This window comes from Neoarius graeffei, chromosome 3 (assembly GCF_027579695.1).
Source record: "Neoarius graeffei isolate fNeoGra1 chromosome 3, fNeoGra1.pri, whole genome shotgun sequence".
NCBI classification, from domain to species: domain Eukaryota; kingdom Metazoa; phylum Chordata; class Actinopteri; order Siluriformes; family Ariidae; genus Neoarius; species Neoarius graeffei.
Genome location: NC_083571.1, coordinates 18267185 through 18288529, shown reverse-complemented (window position 1 = coordinate 18288529; position 21345 = coordinate 18267185). Strand labels below are relative to the sequence as shown.

The window sequence follows — 21345 nt, the reverse complement described above, 5'->3', positions numbered from 1 at the left end:
GATAAAATGATAAATCTTGCCTTGTGTGTTGATGGTTACTACATCCAGGTGCACAACAATATAATGGCATGATGGAAGTCTTGCTGAAAGTAAAAACTTTCTTTGATGGCTATATTCCTTTCGATGCTTCGCCGTCGTTCCTCGTTGTTGGCTGTGGTAGACTACTGGTAGTTCATGTCCAAAATGGCAGCCGCGTTTGTCGTGACGTCACGTGGGAAGGGTCTATAGTGGCCAATCTATACATGGAGGAAGTGGAAAACAAAGCCTTGAGCACTTTTTCAGGAGTCGCTCCCAGCCACTGGTTCAGGTATGTGGATGACACCTGGGTAAAAATCAAAACCCATGAGGTAGAAGCCTTCACAGAGCAGATCAATGCAGTGGATAGCAACATTAAGTTCACTCAGGAGGACGTCAATGGAAACAACCTAGCCTTTTTGGACTGCGGCGTGCACATTGAACAAGACTTAGCATCAAGGTCTACCGGAAACCCACACACAGACCAGTACTTAATGTTTGACTCTCACCACCCATTGAAACATAAATTGGGGGCCATCAGGACAGAGCTTAGAACATTCCGACAACCGTAGAGGGAAAAGAGAAGGAGCAAAAATACATCAAGGAAGCACTTTAGAAGTGTGGGTATCCCAACTGGGCTTTCATCAAGATCAGGAAAGGAAAGATAATGGACAGGGAAGAAAACAGCAACAAATGCAAGAACATTGTCATTCCCTACATTTCTGGACTATCTGAGAAACTCAGGAGGATCTTCTACAAATATTTCAGACCCAGCAACACTCTGAGGCAGAAATTGGTCCACCCTAAGGACAGAATACCCAGACACAAACAGGACAACATAGTGTACACAATTTAATGCAGAGAGGAATGCATAGACGTACAATGGGGAAACGAAACAACCGCTTCACAAGTACATGGTTCAACACAGGACAGCCAGTTTCCTCAGGCCAGGACTCTACAGTCTATCTTCATCTCAATAACAAAGGACACTCATTTCAGGACTGCAATGTATGCATTTTAGCCAGAGAAGACCAGTAGTTTAAGGCTACATCCACACGACAACGGCAACGAGATGTTATTTAAAAATATATCGCGTCCAAATGGGCAACAATCAGTAAAATATCAGGTCCATATGGCAACGCAACGCTTGCTGAAAACGATGCAATACACATGCCACACCTCTAGGGGCGCTGTAAGACGGTCCCTTCGGAGACACCAGAACAATAGAAGAAGTAAGGATGCATATTAGCCACAAAGTCAGGAAAATCTCTTTGTAAAATTACATTATAATGACCAAATACAATGAAAAGTATTTTTCCAGTCTCACCTGTGAAAGGTAATCCCATGTGATCTCGTTTGGATGGCAAACCTGTTGGTACAGTTAAACGCAGCTAATCTTTATTCTCCGCTTTGACCTCTCCAAAATGGCGGCGAGGATGACCTATGATTCTACGCGGAAGGCGGTGTCTTTAATGGTCCGGAATAAATTGAATGCTAATTAAATAATGATTAATTTGCTCCTCTACGCCCTTTTTGAGGAATGTATTGTAGGACTTAAACCCACATCTGAAGAGGTGAGATCGCTCTTTTTTTCTCTATTTTTGCTGGCGGGATTGACTCTCTCTCTCTTTCTCTCTCTCTCTCACTTTGCACCATTACACAATAAATATTCACAGTGAAAATATTTTGTAAGCGCGTTTCATGAACCAAGTTATAGGATTTGTTGACAACTCGCATCGCAATGAGATCATTGGCACTACTGGTGTTAAGAATCAGACCATTTCATAAATGAATATTTTGCTGTAGAGCTGCAGTGTTTGTACAATTGCATGTTTTTGCTTCACTATTACTGTCACTATTCTGCTTCTTGCATTACTACTGTGAACTAACACTGAACATAATAATAATAATAATATCTAAGCCCGTGTTTCACTCTCACTAGTGCTCTGTAAGGCTTTTTCCTGGTGATATTCGTTACACTTCTACCCGGCGTGAAGCACTCACAGTCATGTGGTTGTGACGTCATCATAAACAAATCCGTTTTACTCATCCAGACGACTTCACAACGGCAACGTTGCCAGATCTTTCCACTCTGGAACCCGTTCTCAAAAAGATTGCGTTTTGGGCACCCAAAACGCCGGTGCCGTGTGGACGCCAGGCCTAAACGATAAGCAATTGTATCGGAGTCACCTGAATCCGTTGCCGTGTGGACAGGGCCTAAAAGAGGAGTAAAAGAAGCCATCTTTGTCAACTTGGAATGACCATCACTGAACAGAGGAGGTGGTCTGAGACATCACTTATCAGCCACCTACAGTGCAGTCCTTGGCACACTTCCCAGAAAACTGAATACACATCCACACCAAGACTCAGCTGACTTCAATGACTTACACGACGGCAAGGATTTCAAGCAAGTCCAGTTGCTTTCTTTAGCACCTACAGTTTACGATGACCTGGATGACTGTGAACTTTCACAGAGCTGCCAGGAAGGATACAGTAACTCATATAATCACTCTTTACAACCGTGGTGAGCAGAAAAGCATCTCAGCATGCAATGGCAGAAGACGAAATTGGGTTCCACTTCTGCCAGTCAAGAACAGGAATCTTAGAATCAAGAACAAGTTCTTATTAAAGTGGCTAGTGAGTGTACATGACTGAAAAGTACTGAGACGCTAAATGCAACCCACTCCAACAATCTTTTAGGACATAAAATGATCATTACTACTGAAAAAGAGTGAAAGTCTCAGCATTCATTTCATAGCAATATTATTATGTGAATATAATATTACATTTGACATTAAACATGTCACCTGTCACTATACAGCACAATATTCAAATAAAATTTGAACATTTAATCAACATTGTCTTTTTTTGCCCTTTCTTAATTGAACAAGACTGATTGGGTGATTTTGATGAGATGATAATTTTCAACTGATTATACTCTCCTGATATTTTCACAGAGCACAGTTTGGAGTCTGCTTTGCTTTGACTGCCAACATTAATCATGACATACTGTCACCTCTGAAAGTACTGGAATGGCAAGCAAGTTCGTTTGATTTGATGACACTGATTGCAGCATCATGACGCTGAAGACATTTGGGTTTGAAGACCCATTTGACGTCTCGTTATGAGTACACCAGTGGTTTCTTTCTTTTTCAGGACATTCCAAATTGTATTGGCTATGACCGAAGCTTGTGCAATGGCTCTGCTCAATTTTCACTTTTTTCTCAGCTTCAAAATGGTTTGCTTTTCTCCCATAGACAGCTCTCTGGTCTTCATCGCATCGCTCCTGTGGAGGACGGCCCCATGAGGACAGTTGAAAGACACACTTGGAGGACGCTCTGGACTCTTACAGTAATGCTTTATGGCTGAGGACTACAGTTGACTTGCTAACTTTAGAACTGCAGTTGTCATGAACAGTTTTGCACTCAAGTTTCCATCAATGAAGAGTTCATAACATCAACGAAACTGACTTCATGTTAAAACTGTTAATATTATAGTCATGCTGTCTGTTGTTGCTCAAATGAGGATGGGTTCCCTTTTGAGTCTGGTTCCTCTCGAGGTTTCTTCCTCATGTCGTCTGAGGGAGTTTTTCCTCGCCACCATCGCCACAGGCTTGCTCATTGGGGATAGATTAGGGATAAAATTAGCTCATGTTTTAAGTCGTTCAAATTCTGTAAAGCTGCTTTGCGACAATGTTTATTGTTAAAAGTGCTATACAAATAAACTTGACTTGACTTCATGTTGGTTTAAAATTTTTAACAACAAATGGAGTCTTCATAGGTTAAACCCAGGGCTCACACCAAGAATAGACATTCAGAGCTATTAATTGTTTAACCAATCAATCCAACAAGGCACACCTGGGCAACAAGAAACATGTGCTAGTCACATGCTGCAATATTTTTGATCACTTGAAAAATGGGTGTGATCAAACAAAAGGCACCACGTCTAAGTTGTTTAACTTGTCTCAATGCAAACCTCAGGAAATGAAAGCTGAAATTCTGATCAATTGTCTCAATCATCTTTTGACCTCAAACCCAAATGCCACTGGTGTATAGAAAAAAAGAATGGGACTTGTCATTACATTACGTTCGGAGGGGACTGTGATTGTATGTCCAGATCGCTGTCATTTTACATCATCTGTTCATTACCATAACAGCATACACAATGTTTACGTCACATGGTATCACCTACCAGTATCCACTGGTATGAGAACATTATTCATGAGTATGAGACGGGGTTTGGGTTAGATATGATGCCAGTATCAGTACTGATGCATTCCTAATCAATTTTAATTATTCAGAAAATCAGTGCAGCTGCAAAGCAACTCAGAATTAAGGTTTTGACCAAAAATATAGTATCTACTCAAACAGGTCACTGTGCCTTCCATCTCAAAACAATGTTATATCAGAGGCAGTTAAGCATGGCCAGCTAAGTAGGATCGGGCAGTATTAAAATTCTCCTGTCAGACTGAGTTTATACCGTGGCATACAATCTTACTGAAGGCTTTGATTTGAACAGCACATTGCATAACAGTTTGAACTGGAATCTAAAGTTCGTTCTAGCTAAAGATGAAAAACAGATAATACATGAAACTCAGTACTACACAGTACTTGGGTGATCAGTGCCATATATCATAAGGATATATTCAGCATTCTAATGTTAAAAGTAAACACTCACTCTCCAGTGAGTCTCAAAAAAAATCTATCTATCTATCTATCTATCTATCTATCTATCTATCTATCTATCTATCTATCTATCTATCTATCTATCTATCTATCTATCTATCTATCTATCTATCTATCTATCTATCTATCTATCTATAGTGGCTGGCATTGAGTGGTATATCAGATATATTCCATTCAGGTAGCATGATACTGAACAAGTCGAAGACGAGTTCAATATCATGCTAGCTGAATGGAATATATCTGATATACCACGAAAAAAAGCCAGCTATTATTATTATACATATACATCCCTTTCAGGTGTTCAATGTGTCTTTCTCTTTTAAAATTCTCTCAAAATCTTCTGTATTTAATGAAGCAAACCTGTTGGCTATGTTTGTTTACAAAGTGTCATAGTCGCTCACTAGCGCGGAAGTTTTACGTCTCTGTGTGACATCATGTTGTCTTGTCATGCAATATTGCACCCCATATTCAATGCTCATTCTCCATTGGGTAGAGTGACGTAATACATGTAGGATAAGCGATACGCTAACAATATTGCATGCTATCAAATCAAATGAATGAAACCTGCTAGAAGGGAATAGAATACATGTTTTTATTCCATTGAAAAAGTGTCCTGTATGTATAATAATTGACAATATATCCTACAAACATCACCATTGTATCCAGGGAAATATGTAAAGATTGATTCTTAATGGGTAAACAATGCAGGCCTCTGTGTGTGTGTGTGTGTGTGTGTGTGTGTGTGTGTGTGTGTGTGTGTGTGTGTGTGTGTGCATGTGTGTGTGTGTGCGCGCGCCCCAAGCGCCTCAGCAAAATATGCTGCAACCCAAAAAGCCCATTTCTCCTTTTCTCAAGCCACTTTAAGCTCTGCACTGACCACAACCACCTTCCAGGTCAAAAACACATTATAAATATTAAAATTTGAATAAAATAAACCAATTTCTGTGGGAGACAGAATTAAATGTCGCTTATCTCAGGAAAGACCGTTTCAGCCTTACTCTTTACAACTGAAATGCTTTTTTTAATTATTATATTAAACTATGCAGTAGGATGTACACCACACTATCAGCATTCTGTACAATTCTTGCCTCACTGCACACATTCCTCACTTCATTTTCTGATTAAAAATCTTAATTTTAAGCAACATCTTAATTCTGTGAAACTACATGTGGATGATCATCGGTGACTTTCTTCTTTAAACTGCTTCCCATATGGCAACCAGTTTACAAACCGCATGCTGCTAAATGATTTCTTGTACATACAATTCCTCAATACCGTACGATAGCTACAGAAATATCGCTTGAACTAATGCAATAAAATAAAAGACTCATTTTCAGTTCACTCAATTGCAGTAACTGACGTTGTAAACATATAACAATTGGAGGCCAAACCACAATAATGATTTGTAATCAGAATACAGCTTTGCATCGCTAAAGTGCAGTGAACCGTTATAGCCATGAAGTCACTAATATCTTTCACAGCTTTTAGGTGCAGATATTATCTGCACATGTATTATGAACACAGCTGATGGCCCTCTGCAAAGCAAATAAACTGGTCTAGCCTGAAATTAAATCAGTGTGCTTTATAGGTCTATTAGATTGAAACAGCACCAACTTGTCCATCTTCACAACATCTGACCTCCTGCACATACTGTGATATATCAGCGCTCAGTAACACAAATACTAATTTGTCTGAACAGGTAAATGTCTGAAAACGTCACGGTTCAGCAGCACTGGGGCGAGTGTTGGTGAATAATTAGAAATAAATGTAAGGAAAACATCTGAGAATAATGAGTTCTTCCCATACATGTGTATTTATGCACATAAAGCGCTTACTGAGGATGTGTAAGAGTTTAGCCATCTATTTGCCTTAATTTTACTGCCATATTACTTTTAGATTAGTTTTGTATGATTTACATTTCTGTATTTGTATTCTTATTTTTGAAATACATTTTCTTTCTGCCACTAACATAAATTATTGTATTTCTATCATCTGTCTATTTTTTGATCTTATGACTACCTTTTTTTTTAATACTCATTCATAGGTTTTTCTGGATTTTGTATTTTCTACATTGTAGAGCAATACTGAAGACATCAAAACTATGAAACAGCGTATGGAACAGATATGGAATTATGTGGTAAAAAAAGAAGTGTTTATAAAACAAAAACAAAAAAACCCACCAAGTGACAGTGTTTCAGGTGTTATTTTGTCCCATTACACTGTCTTACACCTGTCTCAAACAGGTCTTAAGGTGTGCAACAGTCCGGGTTCATCATTGTCATATTTTTCATTTCAAAATTCACCACACACACTCTACTGGGGACAGAGGGGACAGGCGGCACCCTCTTCTTCCACAGCCTTTGTAATGTGTGCAGAATGTGGTTTTGCATCATCTTGTTTAAACATCCCTGGAAAAGATGTCATCTTGAGGGCAGCATATGTTGCTCCAAAATCTCAGTGTACTTTTCTGCATTAATGCTGCCATCACAGAAGTGTAATTTACCTTTGCCAAGGGCACCAACACAACCCCATACCATGACACACCCTGGCTTTTGGACTTGTTTCTGGTAACAGTCTAGATGGTCCTTTTTGACTTTGGTCCAGAGCACACGGCGCCCATTTATTCCAACAAAGCCCTGGAATACTGATTCATCTGACCACAATACACGTTGGCACTGTGTAATTGTGTGTCCCAGACGCCTCAGAGCCCAGAGAAGTTGACGGTGCTTCTGGACACAGTTAACATAAAGCTTAATTTTTGCACAGGAATGTTTTAACTGGCATTTGTGGATGTACAGTGGTGCTTGAAAGTTTGTGAACCCTTTAGAATGTTCTATATTTCTGCATAAATATGACCTAAAACATCATCGGATTTTCACACAAGTCCTAAAAGTAGATAAAGAGAACCCAGTTAAACAAATGAGACAAAAATATTATATGTGGTCATTTATTTATTGAGGAAAATGATCCAATATTACATATCTGTGAGTGGCAAAAGCATGTGAACCTCTAGGAATAGCAGTTAATTTGAAAGTGAAATTAGTCAGGTGTATCAATGGTATGACAATCAGGTGTGAGTGGGCACCCTGTTGTATTTATAGAACAGGGATCTATCAAAGTCTGATTTTCACAACACACGTTTGTGGAAGTGTATCATGAACAAAGGAGATTTCTGAGGACCTCAGAAAAAGCGTTGATGATGCTCATCAGGCTGGAAAAGGTTACAAAACCATCTCTAAAGAGTTTGGACTTCACCAATCCACAGTCAGACAGATTGTGTACAAATGGAGGAAATTCAAGACCAGTGTTACCCTCCCCAGGAGTGGTCGACCAACAAAGATCACTCCAAGAGCAAGGCGTATAAAGGCCAATTTGTGCTGACAACCCAGTCCTCGCAGATGGCATCGCAGATGGTGTCTGCGAAGCCCCCCCCCCACACTTCGCAGACGGTCTGCGCGCACCTCCCAAAAATTGTGACCACCGCAGACAGCGACGCAGACAAGAGGGCTCTGATTGGTCCACTCTGCATCCGCTGTACACGCACTTCCGCTTCCCTACTTTCCCGGTTTGATTTGTTTTCACGACCGCCATTTTTAAAAACAAGAGCAAAGATGGAGCAGCATGAAGAGCGGTTGATCGAGGAAGTACATACATCTATACAACTCCAGTTCTAGTCATTATAAGTAACCGGAGGATAAACACTCCACTAACCACACCCACCAACTACTCCTAGCGATTTCGCAACTTCGCGCCCCCTTGCGTTGTGGCGGTGAATAACATCGCGCACGCCTATTACTCCCCGCTCAACGATAAATTACAACTGTCTGCAAAAAGCTATCTGCGAAAGCCTTGTTGCAAGAGCATGCAGAGGCCTTCTATAGTCGGTGAGGTCACAAAGGACCCCAGGGTAACTTCTAAGCAATTGAAGGCCTCTTTCACATTGGCTAATGTTAAATGTTCATGAGTCCACCATCAGGCGAACACTGAACAACAATGGTGTGCATGGCAGGGTTGCAAGGAGAAAGCCACTGCTCTCCAAAAAGAACATTGCTGCTCGTCTGCAGTTTGCTAAAGAGCATGTGGACAAGCCAGAAGGCTATTGGAAAAATGTTTTGTGGGCAGATGAGACCAAAATAGAACTTTTTGGTTTAAATGAGAAGCGTTATGTTTGGAGAAAGGAAAACACTGCTTTCCAGCATAAGAACCTTATCCCATCTGTGAAACATGGTGGTGGTAGTATTATGGTTTGGGCCTGTTTTGCTGCATCTGGGCCAGGACAACTTGCCATCATTGATGGAACAATGAATTCTGAATTATACCAGCGAATTCTAAAGGAAAATGTCAGGACATCTGTCCACGAACTGAATCTCAAGAGAAGGCGGGTCATGCAGCAAGACAACGACCCTAAGCACACAAGTCATTCTACCAAAGAATGGTTAAAGAGGAATAAAGTTAATCTTTTGGAATGGCCAAGTCAAAGTCCTGACCTTAATCCAATTGAAATGTTGTGGAAGGACCTGAAGCGAGCAGTTCATGTGAGGAAACCCACCAACATCCCAGAGTTGAAGCTGTTCTGTACGGAGGAATGGGTTAAAATTCCTCCAAGCCGTTGTGCAGGACTGATCAAAAGTTACCGAAAACATTTAGATGCAGTTATTGCTGCACAAGGGGGTCACATCAGATACTGAAAGCAAAGGTTCACATACTTTTGCAACTCACAGATATGTAATATTGGATCATTTTCCTCAATAAATAAATGACCAAGTATAATGTTTTTGTCTTATTTGTTTAACTGGGTTATCTTTATCAACTTTTAGGTCTTGTGTAAAAATCTGATGATGTTTTAGGTCATATTTATGCAGAAATACAGAAAATTCTAAAGGGTTCACAAACTTTCAAGCACCACTGTAACTCTGTATTGTAGTGATTGACAAAGGTTTTCCAAAGTAATTCTGAGCCCATATGGTTATATTCAGCTGTAGATGAATGACGGTTCTTGATGCAGTTCCATCTGAGGGATCAGAGATCATGGGTGTTCAGCTTAGGCTTGTGCCCTTGCCCTTTACGCACAGAAATTCCTCCAGATTCCTTGAATTGTTTAATGATATTATGCACCGTAGAGGCTGAAATATCCAAATCCCTTCCTATCTTTCTTTGAGGAACGATGTTTTTGAACATTTCAATAATTTTCTCACACATTTGTTGACAAACTGGAGATTCTTGGCCAGTCTTGGCTTCTCAAAGACCAGGCCTTTCCTGGATATTAATTTTGTAACAAATCATGATCATAATCACTTGTTGAGATCACCTGTTTCAAATCACATCATTATTTAATTGTTTTACCTCATTACTAAATTGCCTCCGTCCCAACTTTTTTGGAATGTGTTACAGGCCTGAAATGCAGGAATGGATGTATGTATATTAACAAAGGAAATGAAGTTGACCAGGTAAAACATTATCTTGGGTTCATACTGTCTGCAATGAAATACAAGCCAAAGCAAATTTAGAAATTATTACTTTCTTTTTTTATTTGCATTTTCCATTCCATCTCTACTTTTTCTGATTTGGGGTTGTAATATACAGTGGCATGCAAAAGTTTGGGCACCCTTACTGAAAATGTCTGTTACTTACTGTAAATAGTTAAGTGAGCAGAAGGTGAACTGATCACCAAAAGGCATAAAGGTAAAGACGACACATTTCTTTTCAGCATTTTCTGCAAGATTTGTATATTATTTTTGTTTTGCACAATTGGAGAGTGAAAAAAGAAAAGGAACACCATGCGAAAGTTTGGGCACCCCAATACATTTGAGTTCTCAGGTAACTTTTACCAAGGTTCCAGACCTTAATTAGCTTATTGAGCTGTGGCTTGTTCAAATTCTTTGTTAGGAAAGGTCAGATGATGCAGATTTCAAAGCTGTATAAATTCTCTGACTCCTCAAACTTGTCCCTAAAATCAACAGCCATGGGTTCCTCTAAGCAACTCCCTCACATTCTGAATAATAAAATAACTGATGCTCACAAAGCAGGAGAAGGCTACAAGAACATAGCAAAGTGTTTTCAGGTAGCTGTTTCCTCAGATTGTAATGTTATTAAGAAATGGCAGTTAACAGAAACAGTGGAGATCAAGGTGAGGTCTGGAAGATGAAGAAAACTTTCTGAAAGAACTGCTTGTTGGATTGCTAGAAAGGCAAATAAAAAAACCCTGTTTGACTGCAAAATACCTTCAGAAAGATTTAGCAGACCCTAGAGTGGTGGTACACTGTTCTACTACGCAGCGACACCTGAACAAATACAACCCCGATTCCAAAAAAGTTGGGACAAAGTACAAATTGTAAATAAAAATGGAATGCAATAATTTACAAATCTCAAAAACTGATATTGTATTCACAACAGAACACAGACAACATATCAAATGTCGAAAGTGAGACATTTTGAAATTTCATGCCAAATATGGGCTCATTTGAAATTTCATGACAGCAACACATCTCAAAAAAGTTGGGACAGGGGCAATAAGAGGCTGGAAAAGTTAAAGGTACAAAAAAGGAACAGCTGGAGGACCAAATTGCAACTCATTAGGTCAATTGGCAATAGGTTATTAACATGACTGGGTATAAAAAGAGCATCTTGGAGTGGCAGCGGCTCTCAGAAGTAAAGATGGGAAGAGGATCACCAATCCCCCTAATTCTGCGCCGACAAATAGTGGAGCAATATCAGAAAGGAGTTTGACAGTGTAAAATTGCAAAGAGTTTGAATATATCATCACCTACAGTGCATAATATCATCAAAAGATTCAGAGAATCTGGAAGAATCTCTGTGTGTAAGGGTCAAGGCTGGAAAACCATACTGGGTGCCCATGATCTTCGGGCCCTTAGATGGCACTGCATCACATACAGGCATGCTTCTGTATTGGAAATCACAAAATGGGCCCAGGAATATTTCCAGAGAACATTATCTGTGAACACAATTCACCATGCCATCTGCCGTTGCCAGCTAAAACTCTATAGTTCAAAGAAGCCGTATCTAAACATGATCCAGAAGCGCATACGTCTTCTCTGGGCCAAGGCTCATTTAAAATGGACTGTGGCAAAGTGGAAAACTGTTCTGTGGTCAGACGAATCAAAATTTGAAGTTCTTTATGGAAATCAGGGACGCCGTGTTATTCGGACTAAAGAGGAGAAGGACGACCCAAGTTATCAGCGCTCAGTTCAGAAGCCTGCATCTCTGATGTTATGGGGTTGCATTAGTGCGTGTGGCATGGGCAGCTTACACATCTGGATCAATGCTTAAAGGTATATCCAGGTTCTAGAGCAACATATGCTCCTATCCAGGCGACGTCTCTTTCAGGGAAGACCTTGCATTTTCCAACATAACAATGCCAAACCACATACTGCATCAATTACAGCATCATGGCTGCATAGAAGAAGGGTCTGGGTACTGAACTGGCCAGCCTGCAGTCCAGATCTTTCACCCATTTGGCGCATCATAAAACGGAAGATATGACAAAAAAAGACCTAAGACAGTTGAGCAACTAGAATCCTACATTAGACAAGAATGGGTTAACATTCCTATCCCTAAACTTGAGCAACTTGTCTCCTCAGTCCCCAGACGTTTACAGACTGTTGTAAAGAGAAAAGGGGATGTCTCACAGTGGTAAACATGGCCTTGTCCCAACTTTGAGATGTGTTGTCATGAAATTTAAAATCACCTAATTTTTCTCTTTAAATGATACATTTTCTCAGTTAAAACTTTTGATATGTCATCTATGTTCTATTCTGAATAAAATATGGAATTTTGAAACTTCCACATTATTGCATTCCGTTTTTATTTACAATTTGTACTTTGCCCCTCCTTGAACTGCCACCTTATTGTGGTGGAGGGGTTTGTGTGCTTGAATGATCCTAGGAGCTATGTTGTCGGGGGCATTATGCCCCTGTCAGGGTTTCCCAAGGCAGACAGGTCCTAGGTGACAGGCCAGACTAAGAGCAGTTCACCAAAACCCCTATGGAGAAAAATCCGAGGACCGTGACGTCGCCCGGGATGACGCAGCCGGGGCCCCACCCTGGAGCCAGGCCCGGGGTTGGGGCTCGTATGCGAGCGCTTGGTGGCCGGGCCTTTGCCCATGGGGCCCGGCCGGGCTCAGCCCGAAGAGCTGACGTGGGCCCGACCTCCTGTGGGTTCACCACCCACAGAGGTAGCAGTAGGGGACTGGTGCAATGTGGATTGGGTGGCAGTCGAAGGCAGGGGCCTCGACGACCTGATCCCCGGACACAGCGGCTGGCTGTTGGGACATGGAATGTCACTTCGCTGGGGGGGAAAGAGCCTGAGCTTGTGCGGGAGGTTGAGAGGTACCGGCTAGAGATAGTCGGGCTCACCTCCACGCACAGCTTGGGCTCTGGAACCCAGCTCCTCGAGAGGGGCTGGACTCTCCACTTCTCTGGAGCCGCCCGTGGTGAGCGGCGGCGGGCTGGTGTGGGCTTGCTTATAGCTCCCCAGCTCAGCCGCCATGTGTTGGAGTTTACCCCAGTGAACGAGAGGGTCGCCTCGCTGCGCCTTCGGATTGGGGAGAGGGCTCTTGCTGTTGTTTGTGCCTATGGCCCAAATAGCAGTATAGAGTATCCGGCCTTCTTGGAGTCCCTGGGAGAGGTACTGAGGAGTGCTCAGACTGGGGACTCCATTGTGTTACTGGGGGACTTCAATGCTCACGTGGGAGATGACAGTGACACCTGGAGGGGCGTGGTTGGGAGGAACGGCCTCCCCGATCTGAACCCGAGTGGTGTTTTGTTATTGGACTTCTGTGCTAGTCACGGTTTGTCCATAACGAACACCATGTTCGAGCATAGGGGTGTCCATAAGTGCACGTGGCACCAGGACACCTTAGGTCGGAGGTCAATGATAGACTTTGTAGTCGTTTCATCTGATCTCCGGCCCTATGTCTTGGACACTCGGGTGAAGAGAGGGGCTGAGCTGTCAACTGATCACCACCTGGTGGTGAGTTGGATCCGCTGGCGGAGGAGGAAGCTGGACAGACCTGGCAGGCCCAAACGTATGGTGAGGGTCTGCTGGGAACGTCTGGCCGAGCACTCTGTCGGGGAGGTCTTTAACTCCCACCTCCGGGAGAGCTTTTCCCAGCTTCCGAGGGAGGCGGGGGACATTGAGTCTGAGTGGACCATGTTCTCTACCTCCATTGTGGACGCAGCTGTTCAGAGCTGTGGCCGCAAGGTCTCCGGTGCCTGTCGTGGCGGCAATCCCCGAACCCGGTGGTGGACACCAGAAGTAAGGGATGCCGTCAAGCTGAAGAAGGAGTCCTATCGGGCCATGTTAACCTCCAGGACTCCCGAGGCAGCTGACGGGTATCGGCAGGCCAGGCGTGCTGCAGCTCGGGCAGTTGCGGAGGCAAAAACTCGGAACTGGGAGGAGTTCGGGGAGGCCATGGAGAAGGACTATCGGTCGGCCTCGAAGAAATTCTGGCAAACCGTCCGGCGCCTCAGGAGGGGGAAGCAGTACTCTGCCAACACTGTTTACAGTGCGGGTGGGGAGCTGTTGACCTCGACTGGGGACATTGTCGGGCGGTGGAAGGAATACTTTGAGGATCTCCTCAATCCCACCGTCATGTCTTCCACTGAGGAGACTGAGGCTGATGACTCAGAGGTGGACTCGTCCATTACCCAAGCCGAAGTCACTGAGGTGGTTTGCAAGCTCCTCGGTGGCAAGGCACCGGGGGTGGATGAGATCCGCCCTGAGTATCTCAAGTCTCTGGATGTTGTGGGGCTGTCTTGGTTGACACGCCTCTGCAACATCGCGTGGCGGTCAGGGACAGTGCCTCTGGAGTGGCAGACTGGGGTGGTGGTCCCTCTTTTTAAGAAAGGGGACCGGAGAGTGTGCCCCAATTATAGGGGAATCACACTTCTCAGCCTCCCAGGGAAGGTTTACTCCAGGGTACTGGAGAGGAGAATTCGACCAATAGTCGAACCTCGGATCCAGGAGGAACAATGCGGTTTTCGTCCTGGTCGCGGAACACTGGACCAGCTCTATACCCTTCATAGGGTGCTCGAGGGTTCATGGGAGTTTGCCCAACCAGTCCACATGTGCTTTGTGGATCTGGAGAAGGCATTCGACCGTGTCCCCCGTAGTATTCTGTGGGGGGTGCTTCGGGAGTATGGGGTTCGGGGCTCTTTGCTAAGGGCTGTCCGGTCCCTGTACGAACGGAGCAGGAGTCTGGTTCGCATTGCCGGCAGTAAGTCAGACCTGTTCCCAGTGCATGTTGGACTCCGGCAGGGCTGCCCTTTGTCACCGGTTCTGTTCATAATTTTTATGGACAGAATTTCTAGGCGCAGCCAGGGGCCAGAAGGAATCCTGTTTGGGAACCACAGGATTTCATCTCTGCTTTTTGCGGATGATGTTGTCCTGTTGGCTTCTTCAAACCAGGACCTTCAGCATGCACTGGGGCGGTTTGCAGTCGAGTGTGAAGCGGCTGGGATGAGAATCAGCACCTCCAAGTCCGAGGCCATGGTTCTCGACCGGAAAAGGGTGGCTTGCCCTCTCCAGGTTGGTGGAGAAGTTCTGCCTCAAGTGGAGGAGTTTAAGTATCTCGGGATCTTGTTCACGAGTGAGGGAAGGATGGAGCGTGAGATCGACAGGCGGATCGGTGCAGCCTCCGCAGTGATGCGGTCGCTTTACCGGTCCGTTGTGGTGAAGAAGGAGCTGAGCCAAAAGGCGAAGCTCTCAATTTACCGGTCGATCTACGTTCCAACTCTCACCTATGGTCATGAGCTTTGGGTAATGACCGAAAGGACAAGATCGCGGATACAAGCGGCCGAAATGAGTTTCCTTCGCAGGGTGGCTGGGCGCTCCCTTAGAGATAGGGTGAGAAGCACAGTCACTCGGGAGGAGCTCGGAGTAGAGCCGCTGCTGCTCCACATCGAGAGGAATCAGCTGAGGTGGCTCGGGCATCTTTTTCGGATGCCTCCTGGACGCCTCCCTGGGGAGGTGTTCCAGGCATGTCCCCCCGGGAGGAGGCCCCGGGGAAGACCCAGGACACGCTGGAGGGACTATGTCTCTCGGCTGGCCTGGGAACGCCTCGGTGTTCTTCCCGAGGAGCTGGCCGAGGTGTCTGGGGAAAGGGAAGTTTGGGCTTCCCTTCTTAGACTGCTGCCTCTGCGACCCGGTCCCGGATAAAGCGGAAGAAGACGAGACGAGACGAGACTTTGTCCCAACTTTTTTGGAGTCGGGGTTGTATGACCTTCATGGGAGAGTCATCAGAAGAAAACCTTTCCTGTGTCCTAGCCACAAAATTCAGCGTCTGAAGTTTGCAAATGAACATCTAAATAAGCCTGATGCATTTTGGAAACAAGTCTTATGGACTGATGAAATCAAAATAGAACTTTTTGGCCACAATGTGCAAAGGTATGTTTGGAGAAAAAAGGGTGCCAAATTCCAGGAAAAGAACACCTCTCCAACTCTGAAGCATGGGTGTGATCAATTGTGCTTTGGGGTTGTGTTGCAGCCAGTGGCACAGAGCACATTTCATTGGTTGAGGGAAGCATGGATTCAAATAAATACCAGCAAATTCTGGAAGCAAACATCACACCATCTGTAAAAAAGTTGAAGTTAAAAAGAGGATGGGTCCTACAATAAGACGATGATCCAAAACACACATCAAAATCTACAATGGAATACCTCAAGAGGCACAAGCTGAAGGTTTTGCCATGGCCCTCACAGTCCCCTGACCTAAACATCATTGAAAATCTGTGGATAGATCTCAGAAGAGCAGTGCATGCAAGACAGCCCAAGAAACTTGTAGAATCGGAAGCCTTTTGCAAGGACGAATGTGTGAAAATCCCCCAGGTAAGAACTGAAAGATTATTAGCTGGCTACAAAAAGCGTTTACAAGCTGTGATACTTGCCAAAGGGGGTGTTACTAAGTACTGACCATGCAGGGTGCCCAAACATTTCCTTTTTGTCATTCTGAGAATGTAAAAGATGAAAATAAAAATTTGTTTTTGCTTAAAATATAAAGGGAATGAGTCTTCTTTAACTTTATGCCTTTTGGAGATCATTTCATCTTCAACTTGCTTAACTGATCACAGCAACAGCAATTTTGACCAGGGGTGCCCAAATTTTTGCATACCACTGTATTCTACATCTACTGATAATCATTGATGGGAAGTCAAAGAGATTTTATCATGAAGTATATCATGAGAACCTGACTTGTTTATAAAGACCACGAAATAAATTGTTATAACTCTTGCATGCTGTTTAATATTTGCTTTACCTGACTGTGAAGTCATAGGAGCAGGACGCCAGCATGGTCTTGTAAAACGGTGAAAACTGTAAAAGTCAGAAGAGGAAATTAATAATACTGTACAGCTGTATAAAAGAATACACTGCTGTATAAACATAACATATGGCAATAAACGATATGACCGTGCACATGCACTGATTTGCTGTGTTACCAAATCACTGACTATAATCAATCTGTTGCTTTTCACAATGTACCAGCCCCTCTCTACCGCACCTCTATCCATGAGTAGAAAAGGACCACCACAGTACCACTGCTGAGCAGGTATTATATGGATGATTATATGGGCCATTCTTAACACAGGAGTGAACATCACCTATTGTTATACATACAGTACTTTTGTTTTATACACTTTTTCAATGGAATAAAAACATGTATAAAACCCTTCAAGCGGGTTTCATTCATTTGGTTTAATAGCATGCAATATTGTTAGCAAGATAAGTCCTATGTGTATTACATCACTCTACCCAATGGAGAATGAACGTTGAATATGGTTTATGATATTGCATGGTTGTCAAGACAACATGACAACATGTCGGAGATGTAAAACTTCCGCGCTAGCAAGCAACTGTGACAATTTGTAAACAAACATGGCCAACAGGTTTACTTCGATAAATGTGGCAGATCACAGAATCCAGGGACACATGTCTGCCCGGGGGCATTTTGAGTTATTGACAGATTCAGAAAGTACAGTTTCTAAGCTTTCCAATGATGCCTTCCATGTGGAGATCTGACAATATTTGAAGAATGTGTGGCCTTTTGAAAGTGTATACTTCTTAAAACAGAAAAGGGAGAAAATTGCCCTCAAAGTTTTCCATCTCAGCTACTCTGGGTGCAGGGCGGGCACATAACGGTGCTCATTTGCATGACATTAAGGAAAGCCCTACCCCCTACTAGCTAGCACGATACTACTTTCATGTAAACAAAGATCACCACGTCAATTTTCCTTCCATGCAAAGTATGCCCAACATAATTATGAAGTACAAAAATAAGTCCTAAAGTATACTTTAACGTTTTGTGGTTGAAAAATTACTCACACTGTAAGAAAGAAAGATAGCGCGATGATGACACAACTAACACAACACTAGTTTCATGTAAAGCCTCGGTCACAACCGGCCGTATGTGCTCCTACGGCCGGTCTACATGCAAAAAACGCAAGAAACACAGGGAGAGCGTGCATGAAACGCACGAGAGCGTGCATGTGAAAAGCACGAGAGCGCGCATGTGACGTGCTGATTTTCGAGCCGCAGACCGGCCGCAGAGGTTCTTTGTCATGTTAAACCAACTCTACGGGCGCTTACGTTTTTTTCAGGTTGCAAGACAAACTTACGGCCAACGCGCGTCTTTCTCCGTGAACAAAAAAAACCCGCAGCGATTTGGGAAACGCCAAAAATCACACGGCCAAAAAATCGTACGTCCGGTTGTGACCTAGGCTTAACCAAACCACAACACTCTCCGTTACATGCAAAAATAACCACACAGCCTTAGATTAATAAACTTACCCCATCAGAAAGAGAAACGGCGCCTTGCACACACCAATGCCTCTGATGGAAAGTAATCCTAGAACAGTTCGTGTATCATCCGATCATTCAAGTATTCCATTCAATCTGGAAAACGAGGTTGCGTTTTTTTTTTGCTAGAAATGGTTATCTCCGATGTAAATACCGTGTGTCTGTTTGCTTCGCAGTGTGTCAGCTCCTCTGCGCTCTGTTTGCACTCATTCCATAGCGAAATCACACGCCTGTATGCAGTTAAGTAGCCATGCGCTCAGCCCGTATCATACAGCTGATTCGCGGAAAAAAACCCCAAAAGACTTAAATCATCATGTGAATGGCCCATATGGTAATTTACCCACACCCCCCCAGCAGGCTACAGTCCTGACAAAAACGAGACAATTTGCAACAAAAAATGTATGCTTTTCCAACAAAACAATCTATTATCTGAAATACTGATTGCATTCTTCAAGATCTCAACTTGCACATGATGGAAAAAAACAAAAATCACAAATTTCGAAAAAAAATGCTTCTTTTGCGATTATCTCGGATTCGTTTCGGCCGACATGTGTCCCTGGATTCGGTGAGGGGTCACAAATATGGAAGATTTTGAGAAAATTTTGAAAGAAAAAGACATGTTGAACACCCGAAAGGAATGTGTATGTATAATAATAATACTGGCTAGATTTTTTTGTGGTATATCAGATATATTCCATTCAGCTAGCATGATGCTGAACTCATCTTCGACTCATTCAGTATCATGCTACCTGAATGGAATATATCTGATATTCCATGAAAAAAGCCAGCCAATATTATTGAACTGTTAGCAGTTTGGACACCCACAGTGGACTTTATTAAGAGGATTTAGAGAAAATCCACAGAATTTGTCAACACAAATAAAAGAGCACACTAACGCTTTTACACACACACACACACACACACACACACACACACACATCATGAATATAACCTTTGCTTGTCAACTTGACCAAGCTTTAGGCTTTAATCGACACTATTTATCACGCTGTAATGGCTGTGCGTTGGCGTGATTGAGGGTCATGTTACTATACAGTAGTGTACACACTGAGAAAGGAAAATGAAAATTTCAGATATGCTGAATGACACCAGTTATCACTTACGGAAGTTTGCTAATGCTTCAGAGCAACAAATTGATGGACTTTTCATTTGGATTAGAAATTCAGCACTTTATCCTGAAGTTGATTATCTTCTTGTAACAGCATGTTCCCTCTTACACTACAGCAATCTCCCAATGCTAACAATATTTTATTTTGTAAAGACTGACACTTCATGCTGTTTATCCATTTACAGTTACCAGCCTCTCTTTTTTCTCTCACTGGATTAATGAGGTTAATGAAGTAAAAACAAAATTGCAGATCAGAATCAAGAAATCAACAGCATCATGGTAAAAGACAAATTACTCAAAATTACCTTTACTCTCCGGATGGCATAGGAATGGCCCAGCATTTGAGCTACAGGCTGGTGGATGTTACGCAGATCCCACACACACACACTGCAGTCAACGGCTCCTGTTGCCAAAACATTCTGGAAAGAAAAACATCTCTGAATGTTGGCAGGTCACATTAAGCTGTATATCTAAAGTCTAAAGTCCTTCCTGCGTCTTCCCAGGTAGTCTCCTGTCCCAGTATTAACCAGGCCCTTAAGGCGCATTGGACGGTGCCAATCTCCGTTTTCATAGCCCTCGGCCTCTCGCCTATACAGCTAGGTTTACAGTGGGAAGCTAGTCCTCTGGTAACCGCAAGAGTTTGACTCCCTACTTGCATATGTCTTGCAGCGTGCCTTGCCAGATGGCAGTACGTACCATTTTTATGATGGTCTTTGGTATGACCCGACCGCGAGTAGAACTCAATCTCCCAGTCGAGAAGCGGACACACTAACCACTAGGTCAGTTCGCAGTGTAAGATGTATAGACTCACTAAATTTAAAGTTTTGATTGGCAGAAAGAGCTTCATCAGGCCTCCCAGACATAATATAGTAATCAAAGCTGTAACATTTACACACAACAAAGCATTTAACAAACAAACAAACAAACAAACAAACAAACAAACAAACAAACAAACAAACCACAACATGACTGGCACTAATTTTCTATAATTTAAGTGTTCACTAAAACTTTCATTAAATTTGTGTGGCAGCGGGGGCGTGGTCAAGCGTCGGTCTGTGAATGGAGGGCGGAGTCAGGAAAGGTAAGTGGCGGAATCACTGCACCTGAAGGGAATTAACCTGTGTTTGTGTGTCTTCCCCAGTGACCGCGCCCTATAAGAGGAGAGGGAGAGCGGAGGAAGGCAGCTACTCCCCAACCTGGAGGCTTGTGTGCGTGCGTGTGTGTATGACCCGGCGCTAGACTTACACCCTCTCCCCCAGATTTTCAAGGGCCAGCGAGAGCTCACCGGACGCCACCAGAACCACGGCGCTTTCCAGGGCACGGGCCCCTATCTCGGGTTGAACCCATTCCAGGGCGCCCTGCCCTTCACAAAGAAAAGAGAACTCTTCCCGGGGCCCCCGCCAGTGTCTCCGGGTTCGTTTGCGTTACCACACTGGACGCCTCGCGACGCCCATCTCCGCCACTCCGGGTTCGGGGATCTGAACCAGACTCCCTTTCAATCGGCCGGGGGCGACGGAGGCCATCGCCCCGCCCTTCGGAACGGCGTTTGCCCATCCTTTAGGACCGACTGACCCATGTTCAACTGCTGTTCACATGGAACCCTTCTCCACCATGCCAGAGGCTGTTCACCTTGGAGACCTGCTGCGGATATGGGTACGGCTCGGGCGGGGGGATGGCCCGACACTTGACCACGCCCCTGCTGCCACATAC

At 43.6% G+C, this 21345-nt stretch overlaps 1 protein-coding gene across 4 annotated transcripts in view; it reads right to left on the bottom strand.

The window, feature by feature from the left end:
* pex7 (peroxisomal biogenesis factor 7) overlaps positions 1–21345 on the bottom strand; it is a 143086-nt gene that overhangs the window by 49287 nt on the left and 72454 nt on the right. For all 4 annotated transcript variants that reach the window (XM_060916457.1, XM_060916458.1, XM_060916456.1 and 1 more), the window contains 2 exons: positions 19941–20054; positions 16972–17027 (listed from right to left, as the gene is read on the bottom strand). In XM_060916457.1, coding sequence (XP_060772440.1) covers positions 16972–17027; positions 19941–20054 — 170 coding nt within the window. The remainder of the gene's footprint in view (positions 1–16971; positions 17028–19940; positions 20055–21345) is intronic.